Source organism: Achroia grisella, unplaced genomic scaffold, assembly GCF_030625045.1.
Source record: "Achroia grisella isolate CSIRO2021 unplaced genomic scaffold, CSIRO_AGI_Agris_v1 utg126, whole genome shotgun sequence".
NCBI lineage: Eukaryota > Metazoa > Arthropoda > Insecta > Lepidoptera > Pyralidae > Achroia > Achroia grisella.
In genome coordinates, this window is record NW_026712609.1 from 544,534 (window position 1) to 571,939 (window position 27,406).

Genomic DNA, 27,406 nt, shown 5'->3' on the forward strand with positions numbered 1-27,406 from the left:
TAATAAATACTTACATAATACAAAAAATCATATTTATGAATGCAAATATTTGTATCTTGGGAGGAATCGAACCTGAATCAATTAATTGAAGTAGTCCTCTCTGTACAATTAATCAACATAAAATCTAAGTTTTTTTTGGAAATAGTATGTTACAATAACTTGTAAAAAAGATTAGCACAATTTCATAGACAATTTTAGCACAATCACGAATTTAAGTCTGGTCACACTGGTACATTGCGATGTTTTGTATTCGGAATCCGGAGTCGTAAAACATTTTCATAAAAAAAAACAATGCGTTCGTTTATCGTTTAGCTTTGCATTTATTTCAATCTAACTTTTCAATTTCAATTGAAGCCGATTAATTAATTTATGACATCGTAAATAATTTCTTCCTGGTTATAATACAAGTTCCAGTTAATTCTAAAACATAAATCATGGTAAAACTCACTACAGAATTGATACAAAATTCAATGCAATATATGAACCCATGTAAAGACCGGGAACTTGATCTTAGAGGTTAGTATCTCGTCAGTTTATTTATTATGATGTTTTTTCTAAGATTGACAAACAACTCACCGTAGTATGCATGTAGAAAGTAATGGTAACAATTAAACAACACCATGGACATCAATATTAGTGTGACCATGCTAAAAACAATACTATTGTATCATACTAGGGGCTCATCTAGATTACTTAAGTCCTACCTTTAGCTCAAACACGTTTATTAAAATAATATTTGCTAATGAATAGCCCTAATATACATAGACCATAATATTACAGGGAATTGAAGTGCAAAGAAATGTAATTAATAAAAAAAATCTGTGTATCTAATCTTACACAGATTAATAAATATAATAAGTCAAATGTTTATAACTTTGAAATTCCTCTGATACATAAGACTAAGCCCAAGTAGATTTTTTATGAGCTATATTGTTTTTTACAGGTTATAAAATCCCTCAAATTGAAAACTTGGGTGCTACTTTAGATCAATTTGATACAATTGATTTCTCTGATAATGACATCAGGAAACTAGACGGCTTTCCTTTGCTTAAACGGCTGAAATGTTTATTACTAAATAACAACAGACTTGTGTAAGTAATAAGACTTATTTTTATTTACTTATCAGTATTCTTTTTAATTTTAATTTCACAGAAGAGGTTGTATAACTGTATGCATGTATTATACCTATAAACCTTACAGAAGAAATTTTTGAAATTGTAGTCAGAATGTTGTTTTGTTTATAAAAAGCAAGCAGAGAAACAGATGAATACATGAACTTTTGCTTTATGCTAATTATACAGGATTACTATTTAGGTTAGTTATAAAGCATATACCAAGCCAAACCCTCAGTAGAAAACTTGAATTATCAAAAAACACTTAAATTTATAAATTTTCATGCTAAATTAATAAAATGTTCACACCATTTGTTACCATAAAGGTTTTAACAATTATCTGTAATTTTCTACTTTGATTCTTTAGAAATGGTTTATGGCTTTCAGCTGGAATCTGGTTTATAGTTATAAACTAACATCGTAAATTAATATTAAATAATAAACTGATTAAGCTCAAATATTTTTTGCAGGAGAATAAGTGAAAATATGGAACAATATATTCCAAACTTGGACACACTGATATTGACTAACAACAATATTTCAGAACTTGGTGATTTAGATCCACTGGCTACTCTACCAAAATTGAAAACTCTCTCACTGATGCATAATCCAGTTGCAAATAAGCAGCATTACAGGTAATAATATAGTAACCAGTATGTTTTAATTATAGTACCTATCATAAACAACAAAGATAATCTTTCTTCCTTTCTTATTTCTATTATATAGGAATACTTTAATTCCTTTATTTGCAATTTTTTGTACCCATCATTATTTTCTATGTATATGTATGTTATTGAAAAAATAAAATACATGTTTTGTAATACTACCTACTACTAATTTTGTAATACCCATACCAAATTCTGGTTAGCTTGAAAGAAAAATGTATTGTGAGAATTGTCCAGTAGCTAGTATTATTTTGAAATGAGATGCTATAATATTTATATATTTATGACATATACTATATTTTGAATTAATTTCAGAGCATATCTAGCATACAAAATGCCAGAATTACGATTGTTAGACTTCAGAAAAATTAAACAGAAAGAAAGGGAAGAGGCTAATAATTTATTCAAAAGTAAAAAAGGCAAAGAAATACAGAAAGAAATTACAAGGAAAGCAAAAACATTTGTGCCTGGTGGTAATATGCCAGATCCTAAAGTGACCAGTGAGTATACATTTTAATAATTTTCGTTATATTACTGAGAGTTGTATTTTCGTTATATTATTGAACCAACAGCTTAGAATCCAATAAATAAAATTAACAGTACATTTTTAGAGATTGTCAATAATAGATTTTTAGAGACATAGCAAATTAAAAAAACTCTGAGATCTAATATTGATAAATCCATTTTACACTATTTCAAAACTGTCCTTATTAACAGTCCTGGTTGTGATTTTGTACACATTCTGTAGCTTAAAGTTACACACAAATGGAAATTTAGACCTAAATATAAATAGTACTAAGCAAAGTTTATCTTAGGTGGATTTACCATTTATATTCTTGTAAATGGTAATGATAGGAACATCAAAAATTTGTTTCATTTGTATTTTCAGACCTAACTCCACAAGAAATACACAAAATCAGGGAGGCAATCAAAAATGCATCTTCTCTTCAAGAGGTTGAGAGGTTGACAAGGATGTTACAGTCTGGACAAATTCCTGGACAAAAACCTTTACAACCCCAAATACAAAGCAATGGTCAACGTAAGTCATTTTGTTTTATTCTCTAAAATATTGCAAATTTAAAAAAAATGTAGTTCTGTAACATTTTATCATCATCTGCTTCATCCTTATCCTATTTATTTGGGGTTGGCATAATATATTTTTACTCTTCCATTTATCCCTGTTTGCAGGGATTCATCTCGTTTTGTACTTCCTTTTTAGTCATATCATTTTTCACACAGTCCATCCATATCTTTTTCTGCCTCTCTCTGCCTTTATACCGTGCACATTCATGTGTAGTACTTTCTTTAACAATATCTTCATTCCAAAGTTATGTAATATTATAATGTTACATAAATAACAAAGTGATTCTTCTCTATAGTGGGTACTGTAGTAATATTTAAATTATGTAGAATTAATCCTTTTAAAATTGATTTACCAAAAACTGAACTACTGCTTGTTCATGTCAATATTAAATTCTAATCCTAATTTTACTTTATTTAAGAGTTTTCTCCAGGAATAATGTGTTATTTTAGCTACATTCGAACACATCAACGCTAACCACATAAATCGTCTAGAGTCAGACTTTGTACAAAGACTGACATCTTTGTTTACATGTGTACTTCCGACTCTTTGAGCAGCCAAGCAGATTGCGTTATAAGCCATGTTTAAGTTGAATGTTGGATAGTTGTTTAGATATAGCAGTGAAATTACAGAGTATGAGGCATTACCAGTACTTTAAAATGACAACACACGAGGGATTCCACAGGATTCAAATGGTGTGACGCCTTGCTGTTCTTTATTTATGCTCTATACAAACGTATATATATATAAAGTGGATCGTGAGCTTTTATGTCACTCCAGTCACATAAAAAACAAAATAGCACTAAAATTACTGTACTATTCTACTAAGAAGTATGGAATTGAAGCCGTCGTATATAAACGAACTAATCAGGATATTTCAATTCGCAAATATAATTCGAAGAATATGTCCTCTTATTCATATAAAAAATCCATTGAAATTACAATGGGTTTGTAATTTTTAATTATTATGATTAAGATGGTATATAATATATATATATATATGTATATATATTGACTTTATATGTCTACATATAATATTATTTTATTTAATCACAGAATATGGATCCATAAAACTGCATGAATGTGTTTCTTCTGGTATGTATATAATTCCCAATATAGGTATTTCTGGAGCTGATATAGTTTTTACCAACATATATAATATTCTGAAAATAACATTAATAATTATTTTTATGATTTCAGAAGATGACGAAGAGATAGAGATGGACCAAACAAATGGACAGTAACGCAAAAGATAATAAACTAAAAAGAACAGACACCTTATTTACGTTGTAAAGGCAGATACTACTTGCTAATTTCTTTATTTCTATTATTAATATACTTAAGATAAACTAAGCTGGTAAGAACAGAATATGACTACTACACATTTGGGGCTGTTCAAGTATTACATAAGCAGATTTATCACAATTATTTACCCCTCATCCCCCGTTGTCAGCAAAAGTAAGCAAAGCTCTTACCCCTCCCCCCATGCTTACGTAAACATTTCTCAATGAATGTATTGTTTTTTTAACAAAGACAATGTGAGGGTTGCCATTCGTGTAAAAAAGTAAATTACGACCGATGACGTAATCATCATACAGACTCCCCCACCCCCATGTCATCCAAAATAAGCAAAGAAAAGAGCCCCCGCCCCCCTATAGTGCTTACGTAATACTTGAACGGCCCCTTTTCAATGATCCAAACTGAGATTACACAATGGCTGAAAAATGTTAGTTCTTTGCAGTGCATAACAAGTACTTTAATCTTGGTTATGATTGGAAGATGTAATTCAAATTTAAATTGTCTACTAGATCGCCATGCAATTATAATGGCGTTAAATTTCAGTGCAGATACTACACTTTTAAACAACCGCTAGAAGGGAACAGATTCTAAAAATTCTTTTATATTTGTGATACCTATTATGTATTATTCACATACATTGGTAGACAAATATCTATACTTTATTCTATATCAATATTATTGGTATATTGCAAATAAAAAAAGTAATTAGGACCTTACGACAAATAAAAGTCATTGTTTTTAATGTCATTGTTTTATTTCGTAGTCCACACATTTATTAATCATTTTATTCATAGTACATTATAAGTTAGTTAGAAAATCTTTACTGGCTTTTTTAAATAATAATTCATCATCTCCCGCATCTAAGAACACTGAATAAATAATAGGTAGTATAGTCCTCCGTCCCATAAGATCCTTTATTTTAGGTCTTTTGTCAGGTAAAATTGATAACATAGTGTCTATTAGATCTTGCATACCTCTTGTATATACCGATAAGTCAATAGGATGTACACTCCCAGTAGTTATAGCTTTAACCAGACCAACCAGGGTCTGAAATCAATTGTAATTATATATCAACAAATATTACATATTAATCTATATGTAGATTAATATTTTATCTGATTAATACTGATCACACAGACAAACTGTGTCAGTTAAGTACATTTTAAAAAATATTTATACATGTGGCAGATTTTAGACGCTTATGAAGATCAAGTTTTTTTAGTCTATCGTATTCAATTATGTTAAAAAAGACCGACAGCGTGTTTGTTGCAAATTGCACCGCTTACTGCTACTGTGTTATGGTTAGCAGCCACTCAGTTTTTTTTTTATTGTAGCTTAATTGGTTTTTAATAGATTTTTGTTATATAAGTTGCAAAGTACAGAAGCATGAAACCCCCGTCTTCTGGAATAGACATGCATAATACCACGGCCGTCTGGTGACGATATTATGTCCTTTCTATTCATGTGTATAGACGACAGTTGCCACTTACCATCAGGTGGGCACTGGTTAAATTTATTTGTCATTCCGTTAAGTACATATATATTTTTTTAAACGTCCCGAGTGGACTGGGTCTGGCTAGACACAACACGTGATTTTGTAAATATACCTTAAGATACTTGTTTTATAATACTACCAACCTCTGATTCAAAAGCTCTCTTGTGAGTGCACATTTCATACAATAGACAACCAAGAGCCCAAACGTCGCTTTTAGTATCGTAAGGTTTGCCTTCGCATAGCTCTGGTGCCAAATAGTAAGGAGTACCAATGACAGTAGATGTTTTCTTGGCACTAAAAATGAAATAAGATTAAAATAATATATATACTTATTATTACCATTTACTTTCTATGTATCCCATAGGTTATCTGGATATACTTTAAATTTATAGTATATTATATAGAGATAATAATATATTATACTACCTATGAGTACTCTTCTCACCTTACTAACATCTTTGAAATACCAAAATCGCCTATCTTCACCAATACACCATATTTCCCCATCAATAATATATTCTCCGCTTTCAAGTCTCTATGGATTATATTCAAATTATGGATGTAATTAACGCCAAGTAGAATCTGGCTAAAATAGAAAAGTATTTCCTGTAAAAAAATATATCACTGTCTATATGTAACAAAAACCCGGAGGAATAGCAGCTCTATTATTATCCATTGTTGTAGTAATACGCATTACTTCAACAATGGATAAAACTAGGATGGATGATAAAAAAATCTAATCCATACATACATACATACGGTTCGTCAGATACTATACGGAGTATAGTCTTTGCTCTATGCCCTATGGATAGATCAGAGGGTGCCTGATAGGAAGACCTGCACTCATCCAGCCTTTATTGTGGAACATTGGATGGAAAAATTCTCATGCGTTCTAGAGAAAATCATTGCATAACGTACCATACATATTTAATTCATACATGTCATAAGTAGCTATTCTAAGAAAAATATATAGGTACATTAATATTTATAACTGATACATTGACGTAGGACTTATATTTATGAACAGAAATGATTTCTAAATCAATTTTCATAATTTTTATCATGGCGCAAAAAACAAAAATAATTCAAATTAATTAAGAATATTTCATTTCAATTGTAAAGCTAACTGTTTTCAGAGTCAACTCAACTGATGTATATAATAATAATAATAAAGACTTATTCGACATTACATCAGTATTAGTATAATTTTATTTAGTTTAACGACTAGTATTCAAACATTCCAGTGGTCCAAGGTTCTATTTGGCACGATACGAAAGTATTGAATGATGAATAGAAGCTATGATTTGTTTGTATTGTTGTTTTCGTGTGACCGATAATTATATAAATAGATATATTGATAACTTACTTCTTCCTTTATTAGTTTCGGATACCGTTGGTACATATATTCAGCTAGATTCCCATTACTAGCATATTCCATATTTATCATAACATGATTATCTGTGTAGTAACAATCATAGAACCTAATTATATTTGGATGATTCAATGAAGATAAAATTTTTGCTTCATTTGCGATGTCCTAGAACAAGTTTTCAATAGGATAAATATTTACCATAATTGTAAACTGAGCAAGTAGGTAATGACTACGTTATATTATAATCACTTATAATAGTGATGATTATAGACGCATTGTAATTATTTGAAAACCAACTCATATTTTTTAGCAAATGGGTGATATAAACACTTTATATGTCAGCAGTTCATCTATGTAGGTAGACTCGGTTGCTATACATATGTAGGTGGATGCGTATGATTATATTTCCTAGAACATAAATTAATTACCTGCATGTGATCTTGAATCCTTAAGTTTAACTCAATGTCTTTGACAATACATAAATGAGTAGTTATTTGATTTTCACATAAATATACATTTCTGAAAAAAATAATTGGTAATTACCTACATATAAGAAGTAGGTACAGGGAATCTTCAATCGATCGATAGTTTATCATTTTAACATATACTTGAAGTAGATTAGAACTATTTTCTAAGCAGGCAGTAGAAATAACAATAATTGACTAGGTACGAATTTATTTTATTAGATACCACCCGCCCCGGCTTCACACGGGTGTACATATGTTATACCCCTTTCTTTTCAATGACTCAATTCTAAAAATTGTATTAAAATCGGTTACGTAGTTTAAAAGATCTAAGCGAACAGGCAGCGGAAGCAACGTCGTTTTATACTAGGTATATAAAGATATTCTGAATCTATATGAAGTAGGTAAATCAAGAATTTCCGAAAAAGTGCATATACATGTTTCCAGTCTACATTAATAAGGGATGAAGTATACATTCTAAAAGAGATTCCTTTGTTCCTCAGATCAGTCTGCCTCTATTGTAAACAATAGTCTTGAATGTAAGTGGATATTTAACTCTGTAAATTATAGGTACTTACCCGTATGTTCCTTTGCCAATCGTCTTAAGAATAGTTAGATTGCGAGCAATAAATCTTTTCTTAGTGTCCATTATTTAAATATTTATTTTAAATTTTACTGGTAAATATATAATCATTACTTTATCGATTTAACTAACATTATACAAATAACTTAATACATTGGAACATTTTTTATTTAGACTTGCATTGCAATCTACTACGTACCCACATAATATTTGTTAAACGATACCACAGAGCATCAGCCGAGATGACTGTATTTAGTTACTAACGTATCTGTACAAAAGCATGTCTTACCTACAGTTACGATAAGAAATATGTGACTGATGTCTTTGATAGCCTTACCCGTGCTATGAGTATAATACAAATCGGATAAAACTATTTTAATTGATCAGTGCCATCTATGCAACCGTATTAGCTTCAGAGGGGTATTTTTTCGTATGGACAATAATGGAATGGTGCTTGAAAAACTTAAATAAGTCTGAATAAAGGGCGATAATAAAATAATAAATTGGTGCACCCGCCTGCTCTAACGGTATTAGGGTATACCGTTACTGGGGGCACCAGTGGAGGATGATAAGATGTGTCTGAGGTCAGGTCAGTTAGCCATGAATTTGATAGCGAAATTTTCCAGGGAGAACCATGTGGAAGTCAACCTGATATGGTACATTGCTCGCAATGTGGTTATTAGTCCACATTACTAACAATCCCCTTCCCCCCAACTTCGGAGGGTTATATATCCTATTTCATTAATACTCATTTGTACATAGTACCCACTTACATGCTAATACAAATATTACTGAACATTATATTATTAGTAGAAAAGGGTGTAAGGATAATGTAACTAATTTAAAAATTAATAAGGATACAATTGATGGTATATGGTTAAAGAAAAAAAAAGAAAATACTTAAATTTTAATTCTATTTACACTTTGATAAATAATGACAAATGTTCTGTTCAGTTTAATAATATTTTTAGGCTACACCAACTAGGCGTTGTTCTCGTAGTCTAAGGCGACGCTCACGTTCAAACTCTTTCATGCGCAAAACATAACTGTAAAAAACAAGATATTTAATAAAAAAAACTACTTTTATTTTGACATACTAAAAGAAAATAATATCTGTTTTCATTATAAAATAACTGCTATATAAGTTATTTTTTAATAATTTCTAAATATTTACTTTGCATATACAAAATTTATTAAATTTACATGCAGACTAATAATAAAGAATGAATAAAGTCTTCAAATTAATACAGTTGATTCAAGTTGTAACCTATTTTTAAGAAAACCTTTATACTTTGCTTAATATAGCAATTAGGCAATTAAAAATAAATGTATAGGAATTATACAGCCTCTAATTTCATAGTAAAGAAATATTTGATATCAGCGTTTTAAGATATTTCTTAACTTGGCTGAATGAATAGAACTTAATAGAAATAATGAAGATAACTGTAAATTTACCTCTATTAAGTGTATTGAGTATAATAATGACACTAACAAAAGAGTGGTTCTTAATGATTATTTAAAAGAGCAACAGAAGTTTCTTGCTTATTCTTTGTAATGAGACTGCTTTCCGAATGAGTGGTAGATTAAAAAATAGTGAAAACTATTCGAAAGTACTTAAATTAAATTTATTTGAATAAAGGAAATTAAATTTATTTGAATATTCTTCTATGAACTAAGTATATTAAAGTTATTGGGAAGGAACTTACTCTTGGTGCTGACATTCCAAATAATGATGTTTTTCATGAGCACATTTATACAGCAAAGGCATATTTTTATAGCGACACTGGTGGTATTCTAACAGATAGTGTGCACAGTAATCCCTATTCTGTGGTGGAATTCTAGCCGATATCAGATCTTCTTCTTTAGCTACCATCACTGTATTAAAAAATAAATATTTTATTACAATGCAAAACAGAGACATTCAATGATAATTTTATTCAGTATAAAAAAAAGAACACAATTATTTATACATCATTTAATTTATAATATAAATGTGGGAATTTTATTTAGTGGAAATATAAAGTAAGTATATAATGTAATAGATAAACTACATTATTTTGACTATAAAATCAATTTTGAACTGGAATGTATTAATAATGAATAAATAAATTTTATTTCAAATATTTACAAATGCAAACAGTATTTGAAAATAAACACATCCTGAACAAAACGTGTGTATAGAAGTAATAGGTACACTTTATCTAAATAAATATCATTATGTAATAGGTTGTATTTTTCAATAATATAGACTATTTATTGCTATAGAAAAGAACTTGAAGGGAACTGATTATTACCTCTCTCTTTCCGATCAAAGTTAAAACCAGCTTGATGATCAAAAGTTGGTTTATCATCCATGTAAAGGTCTACATTTCGAGCATTATACGAGCCCATAATCTGCCCCATCTTTTCAGCCTACTTATTTGACCTGTTTACAACAAGTGTGACGAATTTAATATTATTAAGATTTCTAGAAAAAGGATATATTATTAAAAACCAGTAAGAATTAGATAACAGACCTTCAATTTAATACAAATTTATTCTTAAATTGTTTAGTATAATATTTTTTTAAGTTTTATAAATGTGAACCATCGATGGGGACACTGACAGTGACAGTCTGTGACAGCCCTCTATGTAGTGTTTTACTGTAGTTTTTTTAATTAATATCAAAATTGTGTATGTTTCGAACAACCTCTTGCCATTTCCGCTAAAAATTATTAGTATTTATAAATTTTCAAAGTTGCCATCTACACTAAGAAACTGGCATTGCTGATATCATTATTACAAGTTTTATTGTTAAGCGGCTAACTTAATATTAGCTTTACTTATTTCTCTTACGGTTTACCTATCAATATCTTCATACTTTTCTTCTATGGCTAGATCCAGTTATCAATCGACCAGTGATCTATAATATATGTGATCGGTATTATTTCCTTATATTTTAACTAAGTTAGAATATCAGCCATGCACACCTAGAAGCATTTCTAATAACATATTGTAAATCGACGGCATAAAGGATATTTTATTTCGACTTCCGAAAGTATATTCTCCTAATGAAGACACTACCTCTCTCGTTCAAGTCTTTCAAGTAACGCAGGAGTCTGCCGCCAGAACACCTAAGGCGGACTTGATTCCTAAATTAAACTTAAATATGTAATTCGTATCAATGTTAAACAAAATTTAAATGTTTCATAACAATTTTGTACAATTGACCATAGACTATTCATTTATATGACAACATTCGAGAAAATCAATAATGTTACCATTACATAAAATATTTACTTCCAACTTTAACCGTAATGTTATAAACAACAAGGAAGTATTTTCCTTGACATAACACCTCAAAAACATTAGAAATTGTACAGACATTCAATAATGTGATGAGCAATTTTATACCTTAGATGTTTTTGTCATTAGTCCTTACAATTCCTGTGACGTCTTTCTTTAATTTCGTAAACACGCTTGTCCAATACACAATTTCTATAGTCAAATATGCTATTTATTGCGGAAGTAATGGCTTCCTAAAATTTAATTGTACTATTATTTTATTGATGTTAATTAATACAGTGAAAAAACAATAAAATAAACGTTATGATTTTCAGACAGTACAAGTGCATAGGGTGAATATTTGTGTTATCCGGCGTTAATTTCATCTCTCATCTTATGCCGCGTTCTGTGAACTACAAAGGATCATCCCGAAATGGGATTTGTTTGTAATTCCCATAATCATAATGTCTATATCTAAGAGGACTGCATTCTTATTGATTATAACTGTGTTTTAGATCTTGCAATATGAGAATGACAATTGTAATAAGTACTCGTGTTAGGTACTGACTATGAAGCGAACAGAATTTTAAGTATCCATATTAATTTACCATGGATGATACGGAGGATACGAATGCTCTTAGAGATAAAACTAGTATGAAAGATGAGGAGGAGGAAGATTCCGAGGAGACGTGTGACAGCGAGGACGATGACGAAACGATTGCGAGGATACAACGTGCCCACTTCGCCCAGGCGGCTGCTATGAATCCGCGGCGGAGAGCGCCCGCGCGCCCCAAGCCTATGAGCCATAAAAGAAAAATGGAAGCAGTTAAACACTTCCACGACTTCACTAAAAAGCTCAAAAAAGACACAGGTATAAGAATTCGAAGTTTAGTTGGAAACAATATATTAGAATTAAGTGATTTTTCTAGCGACGCAAGCCAGTCAGACAGTGACGGTTTATCTGAAGAAGAATTTGTAGTGAATCCCAGTGCTGTGCAAGAGTTAAATGAAGAGGATAATAGTTACATTGATCCTGAGACAGGAGATATTGTGGAAAATAAGAAAGGTGGTGAGAAGAGCGAACCACAATCGCTTCTGCAAGTTCCAATGGAAAATAAACCTGAAACACAGCAAGCAGAAGAGCCAAAGACTCTTTCTATTAGTGATATTATTAATGAAGGTGATTTTGATCTAACAAAAAATGTAGAGATAGCTGAAGTGGAAGAAGGTGAACTGTGTCCAGAGAAATCAGCTGATGAATTATTAAGTATGAAGCAGGAAGAAAGTAGCCAAGACTTTGATATTACAGAAAAATTAAAGGAAATGGGGGAAATTAGTGTGAAAGCAGTTAGTAAAAAAGAAGATGAGGGAAGTGAATTATCAAATGAAAATGAAGAAAAAGGAGAAACTGATGAAGAGGTGAGATTTTATGTTAAATACACTTTTTTATCATTTTGTTGATAATTTCGTACTCAATTCTATATTTGTTTGTATCTAGACTAGATACAAATTAATACTGTTTAAACTCTTATGCCCAATGAATTTGATTCAAACAGTATGTAGTGCTGCTGTTTTTTTGTCATCGTTTGTTTAGGCTCATATTACATATTTGTGATTTCACACATTTGGAATAAATATATTAAAACATTTACTAATTTTGCAGAAAAAATCTATTAACACAAATGCATTGAATGTGCGTCGAAACATCAGAGAAGTAATGGATGAGAAAAATTTAGATGCATCTACTCTGGCTGCTCAAAGGCAAGAGTCTGAGCGTTTGGCTCGGGTTCAAGAACAACAGAGAATCATTAGAGAGGTATAAATCATTTCCACTTAAATTTTATAATGTTTGACATTGTATATCCTGAATTCTATTTAATAATTTATTGTTTAATATTTAATAGGTACAGAGGCAAATAGCATTAAACAGACAAAACAAAATTCACCAGAAAACTTTATCATTATTACAAGGTGGATCCTCAATTTTAAAGAAAATGCCTGGTCAAAAATTAAAGTAAGTTTATTATTTTAATTCTTCCAAGTACAATGTGCCCCAATACTGTGTGAATATCTAACTGAATATTTACATCTTTGTATTTCAGTCTGCCAAACACAGTACTTGTGAAAATGCCTTCAGGTGAGGTTAAGAAGACAAGTATGAAACAAGGACAGGTAGAAGTAACTAAAATCCCAAAGCCTACCACATCTGGTACCATTCCTGGGAAATTAGGCAAAATTGAACTCAAGACTGATAAAAAAGAGGTTAGTATGTTTATGAGTTTTCTATTTTCTGTGCATATTATGAATGCCTCAGTGATTTAGTAGTCAGTACACTGCTTTACTTCAGATGGTTGTGGGCTCTATTCCTCATACTGTACAAACATTTGTATGTTTTTTGTACATAAGTATGTTTGTTTGTTCAAGTATTCAAATAAAATTTGTATTTGAATGTTTGTATATGCTTTTGTGTTGTCAATGTATCTTATGACATTATATACATATTATAAAAAGTGTATTTAAGTACTTATATCAGTTGGCTAGTACCCATAATACAAGCTCTACTTAGCTTGGGACTAGGTGGTGCTGTGTGAATTGTCCAGGGATATTGTTTTATTACATTATTATATAATTTTTAATGGTCTCTCACTCACCTCTGTATAATTTATGGATTCTAGGTAGTAGAAATAGTTGATAGTAGTAGTGGCGAGGAGTCATCATCATCATCGTCAGATTCTGATGATTGCATAATGCTGTCAGACTCTGAGGTGCCACCTAGTCCAGAAGCTGAAGAAGACCCTCATAACTCAGGTATGTTTATAGTGTTTTTTTTGGTCTATTGTGAAGAGTAGACCACTTATTCATTATATTATTCACTTATTTAAATTTAGAATAATTAATTTCTCTAGGAACATGAGTTATTTATATATTGATTTCCAAAATGAAAATATACTTCTATAGAATGGATTTACTTTTGCTGAATGAATACTTTGATGTTTAATGACTTTGCTGAAGAACTGAGTTATTAGGAAAACATAAATAATAATGTTTGCATAGTAATGCCAAACTAACAAATGCAGATGCAGCTTTTGTGTTCCTAAAACATCAGAGTTCTTAAACTATTGAAATTATTATTTCCTTCTCTGATACAAAATGGTTTTTATTTAAAAAAAAATTAAATACAAGTTTTATTTTATGGCTAGGATTACATGTGAATGACACTTACAATATTCCGGATGAACAAGGCAGAGTTTTAATTAATATTGGTCATCCAGAGAATGAAGAGGATATATTTTTGGCTCCACAAATTGCTAGAATTATTAAACCACATCAGGTATGTTAATAGATTTTATTTCATTTTACATTGATGCTGATGCGAATTATATATTTATAATATTATGTAAAATCAATATTGATTTTAATTTCATGTACATTATTATTTGCTTCACATAACCCCAAAATTTTCGATATATTTATAGTAATTACTGAAGCTTTATAATATTTAAGAATTTAATCAACTCAAATTATTTCTGTGTTTTTTTATGGCCTTTTGGATACTGATTAGTCTAACGGTATGAATCATAATAACATGAGCACAACAGTTAGTCTATAATAAATGTTGTATTTTATAAAACTAGAGGACATTTTGAACAAACATTATAATTTTTTTTCATTATTGTCATGAAGTCAATTTCAAGGTAACATTTGATTGAATCAACCCTAGAGTTTAAGGTATAAGATAAATATATATGGAATGTGTATTATTTATTAACTAATTCATACATTTGATTTTGTAGATTGGCGGTGTAAGATTTTTATTTGACAACATAATAGAATCAGTTGAACGATTTTCGACATCAACTGGCTTTGGATGTATATTAGCACACTCTATGGGCCTTGGAAAGACTTTGCAAATTGTTTGTTTCTGTGATATATTCCTAAGATACACAAAGTCCAAAACTGTCTTATGTATTATGCCTATTAACACATTACAAAACTGGGTGAGACAATCAAATTAGTTTCATATTAGTAACTTTAAATTTAAAAGTTAAGATAATATATTTTTTATTTTGCCGTAAAATATCTTAAATGAATTTTGGCTATTGTAAAACCCATTATAATATTTTTTTTTATTTAGGTGGCTGAATTTAACATGTGGCTACCAGTCGATGCGGCAAACAGTCCTTTGGCAGCCCATGGGGAGGTCCAATCACGCAATTTTCCTATTTATGTACTTAACGATAGTCATAAGACACTTCAAATGCGCGCCAAAGTCGTCAAGGTAAGTCCTATCTATCATTATATTAGGTTTATAATAAATAATTAATATTCTTTAATGTTGATTGTAAATAACAATTTACATAAGTGTACACAATTTACATTGTTGTTGTTACATTTAATTGTGTGTATACAAATTACATAAATATTTAGTTCATTTTAGTCTAGGTAAACTGTACTTTCTTTATCCTTTTTTAGGTTCTTCACAAGTATTCTTATATATTTTAAAGCTTTGTTTTCTATACAATTCAAACTAAATAAATCCATTTACTGACATGTAAATATTTCTATGAAAATATTTAACATCAAAATCATAAACCTTTATATGTACTGTACTATCTTCCATAACCTGTACTCTATATATACTTATATTATTTGTAGGATTGGTCTACCACAGGAGGAGTACTGATGATAGGTTATGAATTATATAGACTTCTGAGTATGAAAAAGGATAAGAAACCTCGTAAGAAAAAGAAAGCTGATGCGAAACTCGAAGCTGAAAAAGAGAAGGAGGATAAGAAATCTGACAAACTTGATACTGCTAATGAAGATACACAGGTATAAAGTAACCTAGTAAAATGTCATATCTGGTGCTTTTGTCTTTTGGAATCTTATTTCTAGCCACATATTGTATTAAGTAATTGTAATTATTATTTTGTCTTTGGTGAGGTGAAAACAATTCGTAATAAAAGCTAATTATTCTTTATTAGTGATTAACAAAATACAGTCTAGAACAGATTTAGTTCTTTTAATTCTAATTTTTGTTCTAATGCAGCTGATTGGTTTTTGTTTCGCAATAGAATAGTTAATAGTTGTTGTATACTATAGATTTCAGAAGAATCAAAACTAGATAAAGAAGATGGTGATATGCAAATGAAATTAGAAGCTGATAACAAAGATGACAAAAAGGAAGATACAACCACCACTGAGGAGAAGAAACTTTTAGATGGTGAGTTGTAAAGGTTATATTTCTATCAGTTATGTTCAATAGTAATGTTAACATTAAGGCTATCAAAGGAACTTATTCAAATACAAAGCCTTTATTAATTAACACATAATTACACAATCTAACAGAAATATTTACTTAAATGTTTAAGTAGATACAATAAATATCAATATATATGTTATTTGTACATCTCTGTTTTGACTCAGTCAATATGTACTTTAGACAGTAACACCTCCACCAGCGTTTTCTATGTCTCCCTGTCTTTTGTCAATCAGAGCAACAGTGGGCCAGCAATCTTTTTAAATCAAGAGTAACTTAAAAAGATGTTAATCAACATTTTTTTTTTGTACTGTATTTTTAATTTCTGTTCCTCCAAGCTATTTTCATTCGTTTAATTTCATTATATTGTTATATAATGATAGTACCAAGTGACAATTATGATCATATTCGTGCGATATCTATTATTTATTGAATACCTGTTTCTATTTCTTACAGAGATGTATGAAGCTCTTGTTCGTCCAGGTCCTGATTTGGTTATTTGTGATGAAGGTCATAGAATAAAAAATTCTCATTCAAATATATCATATGCTTTGAAGCAAATGAGAACTAAACGCAGAATAGTTCTGACTGGTGAGTTTAAATTTATATTGAACCTGACAAAATTATTTGGAACTGTAAAAACTACAGATATTGGTGTGATGTGTGTGGATTAATGCTATGGCATTATGTTATAGCTTTGGTCAAAGTCAAGATATGTCAGTATTTAATGAAATATCAATATAATATATATATTAGAAATAGAAATAATCTTTATTCAAATAAAGTTAATAAAAACTCTTTTAATAGCAAATTTTTGGATTCTACGGCGCATTAGGAATGCAGACTTATCACAAGAAGACTGAGCAAGAAACTTGTGTGTGCTCTTTTAAAATGTTGTCTTTAAAAAAATAGATGGAAAGGGTTTGTACTAATGGCTAATTTTATATCTTTGTGGCTTAGTATACCCTTTTTGACTAACTTTATATTATTTAAGTTAATACATATATATGCGAAAATGGATAGAAAATTTAAACTTCTATATATTTACATAATTACTGTGTTCTCTATTCCAGGGTACCCACTTCAGAACAATCTTCTAGAGTACTGGTGTATGGTTGATTTTGTTCGACCAAATTATCTTGGTAGCAAGACAGAGTTTTGTAATATGTTTGAACGACCAATACAGAATGGCCAGTGTATAGACTCTACACCACAGGATATAAGACTTATGAGATATCGAGCTCATGTCCTGCACTCTTTACTTGTGGGGTTTGTTCAAAGGTTAGCACATTATTATATGATAATATAAAGCGATGTTACATCACTTACTTTATTATAGTAGTTATATGTGATGACTGGCTACTGTATAGACTAACTGTTCCCTGCAACTGAGTGTGTTTTTTATGAGATAAAAGGTAGTAGTAGTAAAAGGATTTTTATTTAATGAAATGAAGGAAAAAAATTCCTTGAAGATTCATTTAGCTGTTTAGACATACATGTCCATATGATTATGAAGATACTCTTACATTGATCAATTTTAACATTTTTGTTAATCATAAGCAAACTAATAGAATATTGTGTAAGTGCATAATTTCATATTCTATTTCTAGGAGGTCACATGCAGTATTACAGTCTACCTTGCCACAAAAAGAAGAGTATGTACTCTTAGTGCGTATGACACCACTACAGAGAAAATTGTATGATAGATTCATGAATGAAGTGGTTCGGTCCACATCTGTTCCCAATCCATTGAAGGCATTTGCTATTTGTTGTAAGGTATGATATTTTCATTATCTATATGCACCACCATACATCAATTAATAGTACATGGTGTTGAACATACATTTAGTTCCAAGATAAGCAGAGCTTGTACTTATTTATATATATGTATAAAACACCTAGACCAATATAAACAATTAATATTTTTAAATAATATAAAAAAAAACAAACACATGTGACAATGTATATGGAAGAGCGGGATGTACCTGACACAGGCATTTCCATGCTTACTAGGCCATCACACACTATGTTATTGTAACTGAATTGTTTTTAAAGAAATAAACAGTTTATTAATTTCTTTTTCATTTTCACTTAGAATTAATTTTTTTGTAGAATAGGATTTATATATTGACATAGACATCAACAATATTATTTATTAATTAATAATTTCAGATTTGGAACCATCCAGATGTATTATTTAATTTCCTTAAAAAGCGTAGTGAAGTAAACGCTGCTATAGAAGAAGATTTGGATCTAGAAGAGTTAAGGGGGGTGACAAAAACTGGCCGCGCAAGGAACAAGGGACCGCCACGTCGGGCTGCTAAACCTAGGGTAAGCTGTAATGCATATATTTTGTACAAAGAAAAACAAGATAAGTAAAGTAATAATCAACGCAAATCAACTCATACAGTAACAACATTATAGCTATCACACTATATAATATTAACATTTCTCAGAATCAATTTCTTTTTAAATATTATTTATCATATGATTTTGACTACACCATTTGAGAAGTTGTGAAAATTATTTATTATGTATATACTATAATTTAAATATTTGTTAATTTTATGGGATTTGTCTACATTAATTATTAATTATATTGTATGTTTTTTATTCAGGGTAATTCGAAAAAGCCAGCTGCAACCATTCCGCCTAATACTACAACTCCGGCGCCACCTCGAGCAGACTCTAAAGCGTACGGAAACCAACCGTACCCACCTAATGGACCATATGGTCCTCATAATGCGTATAGATCAGATCAACCTGGTAGTTCCTTTCCTCCATATCCTAACTACCCAAATCAAGGACCCGGATATTACCCTTCGAACCAGAATTATAATCAAAACTATGATAATAGTTATTATCAACAGCAACAGCAACCACCTTATAATAATGATTATCGTAATCAGTATCATCCAAGTAATTCCGATTGTACTTCAGGGTATAATCAGAACTACTGGGGAAATGGCAACTATTACGGTAATAGTAATCCTAGTGGATATCTAGTGGATAATTCACAATATCCTAATAGTCAACCACCACCCGATTATAGAAACAACCCTCCTCCAAATTACAATAATCCCCAGCAATATCCACCGAACTACAATGCACCTTCAGGAGAGCAATCTTATCCTGAAAATGCAATGCAACCTTATTCAGCGCCTAATCAAGAACCGTATGGAAATCAACAACGACCTCCATATCCGCCATATAATCAACCAGGATACCCAGAATATAATTCTAATGCTCCACCACCATATCAAAATAATGCTCCACCCCAAGAGTATTCGAATAATCCTTACCCACCTCCGGCATATGCCGGTAATTCGTCATATCCACCAAACACTTCGGATACATTCAATCCGTATGACAGTTCCCAAAATTATCCAGGTTATCCGAATAATCAAAATAATGTGCCGCCTGTACAACCTCCTTCAAGTATACCTAGCCAACCAATAAAAACGGAATCAACTATTGCACCAAACTTTTCATCAAATGAAACTAAACCGGAACCTAATGTATCCCAAATTGTAACATCTGCACCATACGGAGACCCCAGTTATGGATATCAAACAAATACTTCAAGCTATCATGAACAACTAGAAAATATTAACGGTAATTATCCATGTCAGTATCCTAACTTCCCACCACATTTGGAGACTAAACCTCCATTGGGAAGTGCTAGTTCTGGAAGTCCAGTTACGTCATGGCCAATCACAGAACTTAAGACCGAGATTGACAAATTAAAAAATGAGGAAAAAATTGAAATGAAATCCGAGTCAGATGGTGAAGTTAAAATAGAAGATTTAGATACGAAAAAAATTGTTAAAAATGAAATTAAAAAACATCCAACAGAAATTGTTCCACTTAATAATAGCAATCCTGAAATTTTAAAGTTAAAGGATAAAGAGGAAAAAACTGATGCTTCTGAGTCAGAAGAAACGGAAACTCCAAAGAAAGGAAAATCTAAGGCTAAACGCAAGGAAAGTAAGAAGCCAGAAAAGGTTAAACCCAAGAGTAAATCTAAAGCTAAAGGCAGGAAAGACAGAAAAAAGTCGAAGGAGAAAAACGATAATGAGTCAGAATCTGAAGAGAGTGAGAAAGAGGATAAACCTAATAGAGAAGAAGAGTTAGCTATGGTAAAAAAGGCAGAAGAAATGACTTATGATTGGGCGGCTGAATTGTTGAAAGATTATATACCGGGCATAATTGAAAATTCCGCGAAGATGAAATTATTTTTTTATATCCTGAACGAAAGTATTAAATTAGGTGACAGAATACTGCTGTTCAGTCAGAGTTTGTTTACATTGAATCTAATTGAAGATTTCTTAGAAAAGAATTACATTCCTGGAACAAATTGCTTGTGGGAACGGAACACAAGTTATTATCGTAAGTATTGATCTCTTCTATGTTTTAATATAGTATATAGTTGGCTAAATTGATTTTATGTGTATTAAAATGTGAACAATATATAAAAAATACCTATAAAATCATTATTAAACATTATATAATCAATACAAAAGAATTTTGGCTGATATAATACAATTTGCTACATCAAATGAAACACAGATATCAACCAATTATTGCTTGAAGTCTGTATGACGGTGATACTATAATATAAATACTTTTCATTAGTTGGCGTTATTTTTTTTAACCAGCTATTAATTCTATATTTAAAACTTTATTATAAACATTATACAGGATTAGATGGATCTACACACGCTCTTGAACGGGAGAAGCTTATAAATGAGTTTAATACCAATCCACATATCTACCTGTTTCTGGTATCAACGCGCGCTGGCTCGCTCGGGATCAACCTCGTGGGTGCAAATCGTGTCATCGTATTCGACGCTAGCTGGAACCCTTGCCACGATACACAGGCCGTCTGTAGGGTTTATAGGTAACGTACAATTATGCATTTTAATATATATGCTGTACAGTCTACTTTATATAGTCATTTACGTGTTTGTTGCAAATTCATATTCGTCACTTAATCGTTTGATATTTCAGATATGGTCAACGAAAACCTTGTTTTGTGTATCGTTTTGTGATGGACTGGTGCCTCGAAAAGAAAATCTACGATCGTCAAATCAACAAACAGGGTATGGCGGACCGTGTTGTTGATGAGTGTAACCCAGATGCAGTATTGTCTATGAAGGAAATCACTAATCTCTGCTTCGATAATGACGAGAAGGTAAATTATATTGCGTTTGATTATTTTTTAATATTAAACAAATTTTAAATGTATACAATATGTAAATGTTTTCTCTTTGTGTCTGTGTCTGTGAGGATTATACTCTAAATTGTAGCTCATGCATTCTAGAGTCTAAAATATATTAGTGTAACTGAATGTCTAAAGGTTAAATGTGAAATGTAATTGTAATATTGTAATATATATTTGCCCCTAAGTGTTTAGGTTTTCACCCCAAAAAATTGGTTATATTTTTGGACATAAATGTTTATTTTATTTTTTTATTATGTGGCATTAAAAATACATATAGCAAAACGGGATGTCAGCTAGTCCTAATATACACATTATAGATGTAAACCCTAATTAAAATATCTTTATATTTATCAGGAATCCGAACCAAAGGATCTTTCAGGATTTAAAGACAAGTATATAGATGTACTGATGCAGGGGATTATATCTGAACATGGAAAACTACTCAGCAAGGAACCATTCCAACATGAATCGCTACTAGTCGACAGGAAGGAAAAGAAATTATCTAGTGCTGAAAAAAGACTTGCACAGAGAGGGTAATGTATGATCAATGTACCTGTAGAACAATTGTGTAGAATCTTGTATATAGCAATATACTACTTTAGTATGAGTATCTTTAGCACATATCTTATATGTAGAATGGAAAAGTGCAGTTTTTTTATTGCGTTAAAAATGTTTCAACTATTTTTATGAATGTATATTATAATATAGAAAATATAAAAAAGTTTAGTAACTAAAATATGTTGAAAGAAATTACTATATTGTATATAAGATATGATGTAATAATAATAATAATAATCTCAGGACATTTTACACAGTGCTATCTAGACCCAAGTTAAGCTAGCTAATCCTTGTGTTATAGGCTAGATAACTGATACAAATACATAGATATATGTTGTTTTCGTAAACACATGCATATTATACCTAGAAAACAATTAACCTACCGAATCTACTCATTAATATAAATGTTTGTGCCGTGCGAGGAATCGAAGCCGCGCCCATCGGAAGTGAAGCGGTGTGGTAAACCACTAGACGACCGTGGCTCGTCGTGATCTAGTCGTTTAGCACTAGAACACGACGTATAATGTAACGTCTGGTGTAGGTACGAGTTGGAGAAGAAGGCAGCGCTGGCACCGAAGCCGGCGGCGGCGTACCGCACGGTCCGGACGGCGGACGGCAGCTTGGTGCAGCGTCCGGTGGCCTCCGTGCGGCCCATGCAGCACGGCGCGCGCTGGATACCAGCCGACGTCTGGCGGCGGCAGGGCATGACTGCGCAGGAGATGACGCTGCCGCTTGGTAACTAACATTAAATGCATTTTAGAGTCGATTATATTCCTCAAAATAAATCGTGAATACAACTACGACAGTTTGAGACGTAGGGATTGTTCGTAATGAGGATAGTAGCCCCGTTGCCAACAATAGGCTATTGCTACAAATGTTAGGTTGACCTTCAGTCGGTCTCCCCTGGAAACCATAATGATCGTCAATATTTGGCAAATTTGCCACGATGGGCAAATTGACCTGACTTTACGCGCATCTATCATTTTTCACTGGTGCCCCGCTAGCGTATACCGTTAGTGCAGGCGGGGAAATCATTCCATTATGATCTCTGAAAAAAAATAATATAACTATGACGACGTGGGTTTTTAATGCCGCCCGTGAGTCCTTTGCAGACCGACCACCGGTCGGCAACCGTAATTCCTCTCCAACTCTTCAAGCAGCACTAGTATCGTCTAGACAAATCTATCGCGTAGACAAACACACCACCAGGTACTACCTTACCATACGAACTGTCACGACGAAGATTATGGTAGTACCATGTGGAATATTACCACATAATGTGGAAACATTACCAAACAATAAATGAACATATCACACAATCAATATTGGCAACATTATACCACTGTACTGTATGTATTATTCATACTGACATTTATATGTGGCACAGTATATTACTTATATTTCTCTCTTATGTTTTAAGAATGGCCTACTTACAGTGTCCCCTTCAAAAATTTTCGATATATAATTTTTGATACGATTTTAACTTCTGTAATTTTTGTTTAACCATAACAAGAATTACAGAAGTCAAAATCTACTTTCAATCACGTTGTCAGCTTATTTTGGAAAACCAAAGTGATTAAATACAGTTAATATTCACTTTGCAAATTTTATTTAACAGATGTAGTAATACCAACAAATTCTGCTGAAAAAACGAATATAGTACTGAAAGCTGGTCAACGTGTTATGGTGTTAAAATCACCAAAAGGAATTTACATGCAGCTGGAATCTGGCAAAATTATTGCTATCAAGACTTCATTTAAAGGCTTAGGACAAAAAGGAGGAGATGGCAAGGACAATCCAATAGGCAAAAAAGGTATATCGCTAGTGTAATTGAAATAAAAAATATATAATTTGGACTTATTGCAATTACAATATTATACTAATACCGTTTTTATCATAGTTTTAGGTGGTCGTCCAACATCTACGAATATACCTGGTTCGCTTAAAAATAATTCAGCAATAACAATCACATCTAAAACTGCGTCTAGACCAGGTTATCAACGAGTATTAGCTAGACCTTCCATGGCTGGACAAAACAAGTTAGCTAGACCTTTACTCCCAGGTCAAAAGATTGCCGATATAAGGAACCGCTTAGGAGAATTAAGAGGATATTCTGGTATGCGCCCGAGAACGCCTATTCAGCATGGAAGGATCATGCGACCCAATTTAGGATCTGTTAGTATAACAAAGATACCTAAAGATACTAAGAAGTTGGATAATGATAACATTGAAAATAATACCTCAAATAAAATGAACATTGGTTCTGAAGATGATACACAAGTATTAGATAGTGATGATGAGGTTTCCCATAAAAATAAAGCAGAATCATCATCTACTAATAATTTTAAAAATAACGATAGTACAATTGAACATTCAGAAGATTCTAAATCTTCTGATGCAACAGAAAAACCGAAGAGTGAATTTGAATCGAAAGGATTAAATTCAATAGTTCTTACAACAGATGAAAAATTGCCTTCGGAAGAAAATTTAGAAAACAAAACGGGGGATCGGTCTATGGACATGACAATGGCAGCGCGCGAAAAACTTGAACAATTTGAATCTATGAATCCAGCAGAACCTGCTGAGAGAAAAACCAATTTATTGAAAAATTATAGGCATCAACGCTTGAGCACCCGACCACAGACTGAATCAAGTTTAAGTCAACTGGAGAGAACTGCAAGTGTCCTGAATAAAGAAGGATTGCCCGATTTTCGTAGAAACTTAGATGATATAACACAATCCTACTCTCCTAGTACCGACGAAAAACCTAGCTCTAAATCTAAAAAGAAAAAATCACCAAATAAAGCAGAAGTCTCAGCTGAATCTCCAATTAATGAAAGGCAACTTCCATCAAATTCCACCATGTCCCATAGTGTATCAAATCTCTTAAGTTCAGGTACTACATCGCAAAAATCTAGAAAAAATGAGCTAAATACCGCTCCTATTGCGCCAGTAGAAAACGCTGTTCTGAATTCCCAACCTAGATTAATGAATAGGCCTCCAATGCCTAGTGGACCGCATGATTTGTCGATGAGTGGAATGTCCCATCCACATGTACTTACGAGCCCTGGTAAACCACAGCTAATACAACCACTACCTAATGTGGTTCACAACAGTATGGATGTCACAACCAATTCAACGTCTCCGAATATACCTCACCCTCCGAGCCCTATGACACCGCAGGCATATCCTCCTACCAATCCCCCACCAGAGGGTCATTACGGACAATACCCAGGTAAATAATATTAGTATATTTTAGCATAGAATTTAAAAGTAATCTAGGTTTATAGAACAGAATGTCATTAGTTGGCCTATAGAATATAACTTTCGTACTTTTGATTTTCACCTTAGTAGTCGGTGTTATCGATTGGTTTACTTAGTTCAGACCTACGTCCTAGTAGCTGAATCTTCACTCACTTTACTACTACTATTCGTCTTACTACTACTATGTACTTAAAAATACTACAGATCAGATTAAAATTCTATTTTACTTAAATTACAATGTTAAAATATACATTAGGATTAATTTGAACGTGTCTTTTATATACAGCTTATGGGATGCCGTACGGAGCATATCCAAACCCGGCTTATTACGGCGGGTATGGCGCCGCGGGATATTACGCTCCGTATAGAGCGGGAGCACCGCCGTACGCGGGAGCTGCTGCGGGCGCGGCCGCGGGGCCGGGTGTGCCACCGATGAACGCACCCGAGGCTTACTTACCGCCTAATCCGCAGTGGTAAACTTCGTGACTGCACCATCCACTACCGATACCGGGAACATTATACCGGACGGCGAGTCCCAAGTGCGGAGTGACTGATTATTACTTACGTTGATTACGTACAATAGTGTAGTGTGGCTTTAAATTAACGTTATTGTGACGATGCCTGTTAACGAACTCGGCGGTAAGCGATTTTTGGGTCGTGTTAGATTGATATTTCTGTATGGATATTTTATCTGTTTTGATCGTAATTTTTCCTCAATATAAGAAATCATTAATTCTATTCTTGTTAAACACTTCAATCACTTGTTAAAGTAACAAAACCGTGATACTCAAATTTCAAATTTATTTCATATAGATGTTCTTTCTTTTATTCTGGCTTTTTTATTTATAATTTATGCTACTTTGTGTATGGTGGCGAAACATCATCTCAAATTATCTGTGAAGACATTGAATTAAATATAATAATACTTATTGCATATATTTGAAATAGGCAAATGCTGACGAGTATACGCATTTAGAATATTTCTAAATAATACAAAAACAATTTTAATGACTAACAAAGATTTTGTATTATTATTATACTTTTATAAAATAGCCAGTGCGTATAGAGAATAATTTCAAGTACAGTTAACCCCGTTAGTGCGAATGGTTAGATGTTTAGTAAAGTCTTTCCATTACTATGGCTATGGATTGATCGATGGATGTGATACGTTGCTAATTTAGTATTAAGTCGAATATAGCGTGTATGGAATATTTATCAAATATTTTTAGCTTAGATAGGTAGCGCCCTAGATATCCTAGATTATTTAGTTCTCATTTAACCATTCAACAGGACCGCGTTAAGTGTTTATTGATGTATGAACTAGACGTATGCAGTTTATATGCATATAAAATATTTTACTGATCTTTTTTGTTTTGTGTTTTAGCACAATGTGATCTGAATATGAAAATCTAGTATGAATATTTGTCCTAGTGAATTATTTGTAAATTTCTATTTTTTCTTTGGTGTGTTTTCGAATGTAATTTGATTTTGTGTGTGTTTTAGGTTGTGTTTACAAGGCAGTGAGTTTATTAAGCAGGCTTAAAGCTATAATTTAAATTTTACTGGTTTAAAAATGCGACTTTATACACGTATGTATATTTTAATAAGATACATGTGTACTATGTATGTCTTGTATATAGCAATGTCTGAATTTTTTTCAGGTCGTACCTGTATAATAATTGTTTGATGGATGGTTGAACATACTCGAAAATTCGAATTTTTATTATTTCTATTTAATAATGTATATGAAATTCAGTTTGAGTCA

The 27,406-nt window shown here is 31.8% G+C and overlaps 4 protein-coding genes across 5 annotated transcripts; 2 read left to right on the top strand and 2 right to left on the bottom strand.

The window, feature by feature from the left end:
• The first annotated feature begins 266 nt into the window (after positions 1-266).
• LOC131854976 (U2 small nuclear ribonucleoprotein A') lies at positions 267-4,239 on the top strand. Of its 2 annotated transcripts, none has more exons than XM_059206167.1 (6): positions 267-516; positions 944-1,091; positions 1,583-1,747; positions 2,093-2,277; positions 2,667-2,816; positions 4,062-4,239. In XM_059206167.1, exons 1-6 carry the CDS (start codon positions 435-437, stop codon positions 4,100-4,102), a joined length of 771 nt encoding a protein of 256 aa, XP_059062150.1. In that variant the 5' UTR covers positions 267-434; the 3' UTR covers positions 4,103-4,239. The 2 variants fall into 2 exon arrangements, with proteins under 2 accessions (XP_059062150.1, XP_059062149.1); XM_059206166.1 differs by having other exon boundaries at positions 268-516; positions 4,059-4,239.
• A 716-nt stretch (positions 4,240-4,955) lies between these two features.
• Positions 4,956-8,137, bottom strand: LOC131854997 (serine/threonine-protein kinase Nek8-like). The gene is made up of 6 exons (XM_059206201.1): positions 8,067-8,137; positions 7,453-7,543; positions 7,019-7,189; positions 6,098-6,258; positions 5,796-5,946; positions 4,956-5,204 (listed from the first exon to the last, which is right to left on the bottom strand). The coding sequence occupies exons 1-6, from the start codon at positions 8,135-8,137 to the stop codon at positions 4,956-4,958; spliced, it is 894 nt and encodes a 297-aa protein (XP_059062184.1).
• An 840-nt stretch (positions 8,138-8,977) lies between these two features.
• On the bottom strand, positions 8,978-10,693 carry LOC131854999 (NADH dehydrogenase [ubiquinone] 1 beta subcomplex subunit 7-like). Its single transcript, XM_059206203.1, has 4 exons — positions 10,588-10,693; positions 10,366-10,496; positions 9,778-9,946; positions 8,978-9,117 (listed from the first exon to the last, which is right to left on the bottom strand). Exons 2-4 carry the CDS (start codon positions 10,472-10,474, stop codon positions 9,039-9,041), a joined length of 357 nt encoding a protein of 118 aa, XP_059062186.1. The 5' UTR covers positions 10,475-10,496; positions 10,588-10,693; the 3' UTR covers positions 8,978-9,038.
• A 960-nt stretch (positions 10,694-11,653) lies between these two features.
• Positions 11,654-26,448, top strand: LOC131855000 (uncharacterized). The gene is made up of 22 exons (XM_059206204.1): positions 11,654-12,754; positions 12,999-13,151; positions 13,240-13,349; positions 13,438-13,597; positions 14,011-14,143; positions 14,536-14,666; positions 15,130-15,333; positions 15,471-15,614; positions 15,992-16,168; positions 16,439-16,559; positions 17,052-17,186; positions 17,669-17,876; positions 18,206-18,371; positions 18,768-18,926; positions 19,214-20,984; positions 21,297-21,495; positions 21,606-21,789; positions 22,174-22,352; positions 22,919-23,112; positions 23,996-24,190; positions 24,278-25,612; positions 25,928-26,448. The coding sequence occupies exons 1-22, from the start codon at positions 11,945-11,947 to the stop codon at positions 26,116-26,118; spliced, it is 7,059 nt and encodes a 2,352-aa protein (XP_059062187.1). The 5' UTR covers positions 11,654-11,944; the 3' UTR covers positions 26,119-26,448.
• The last annotated feature ends 958 nt before the right edge of the window (positions 26,449-27,406 follow it).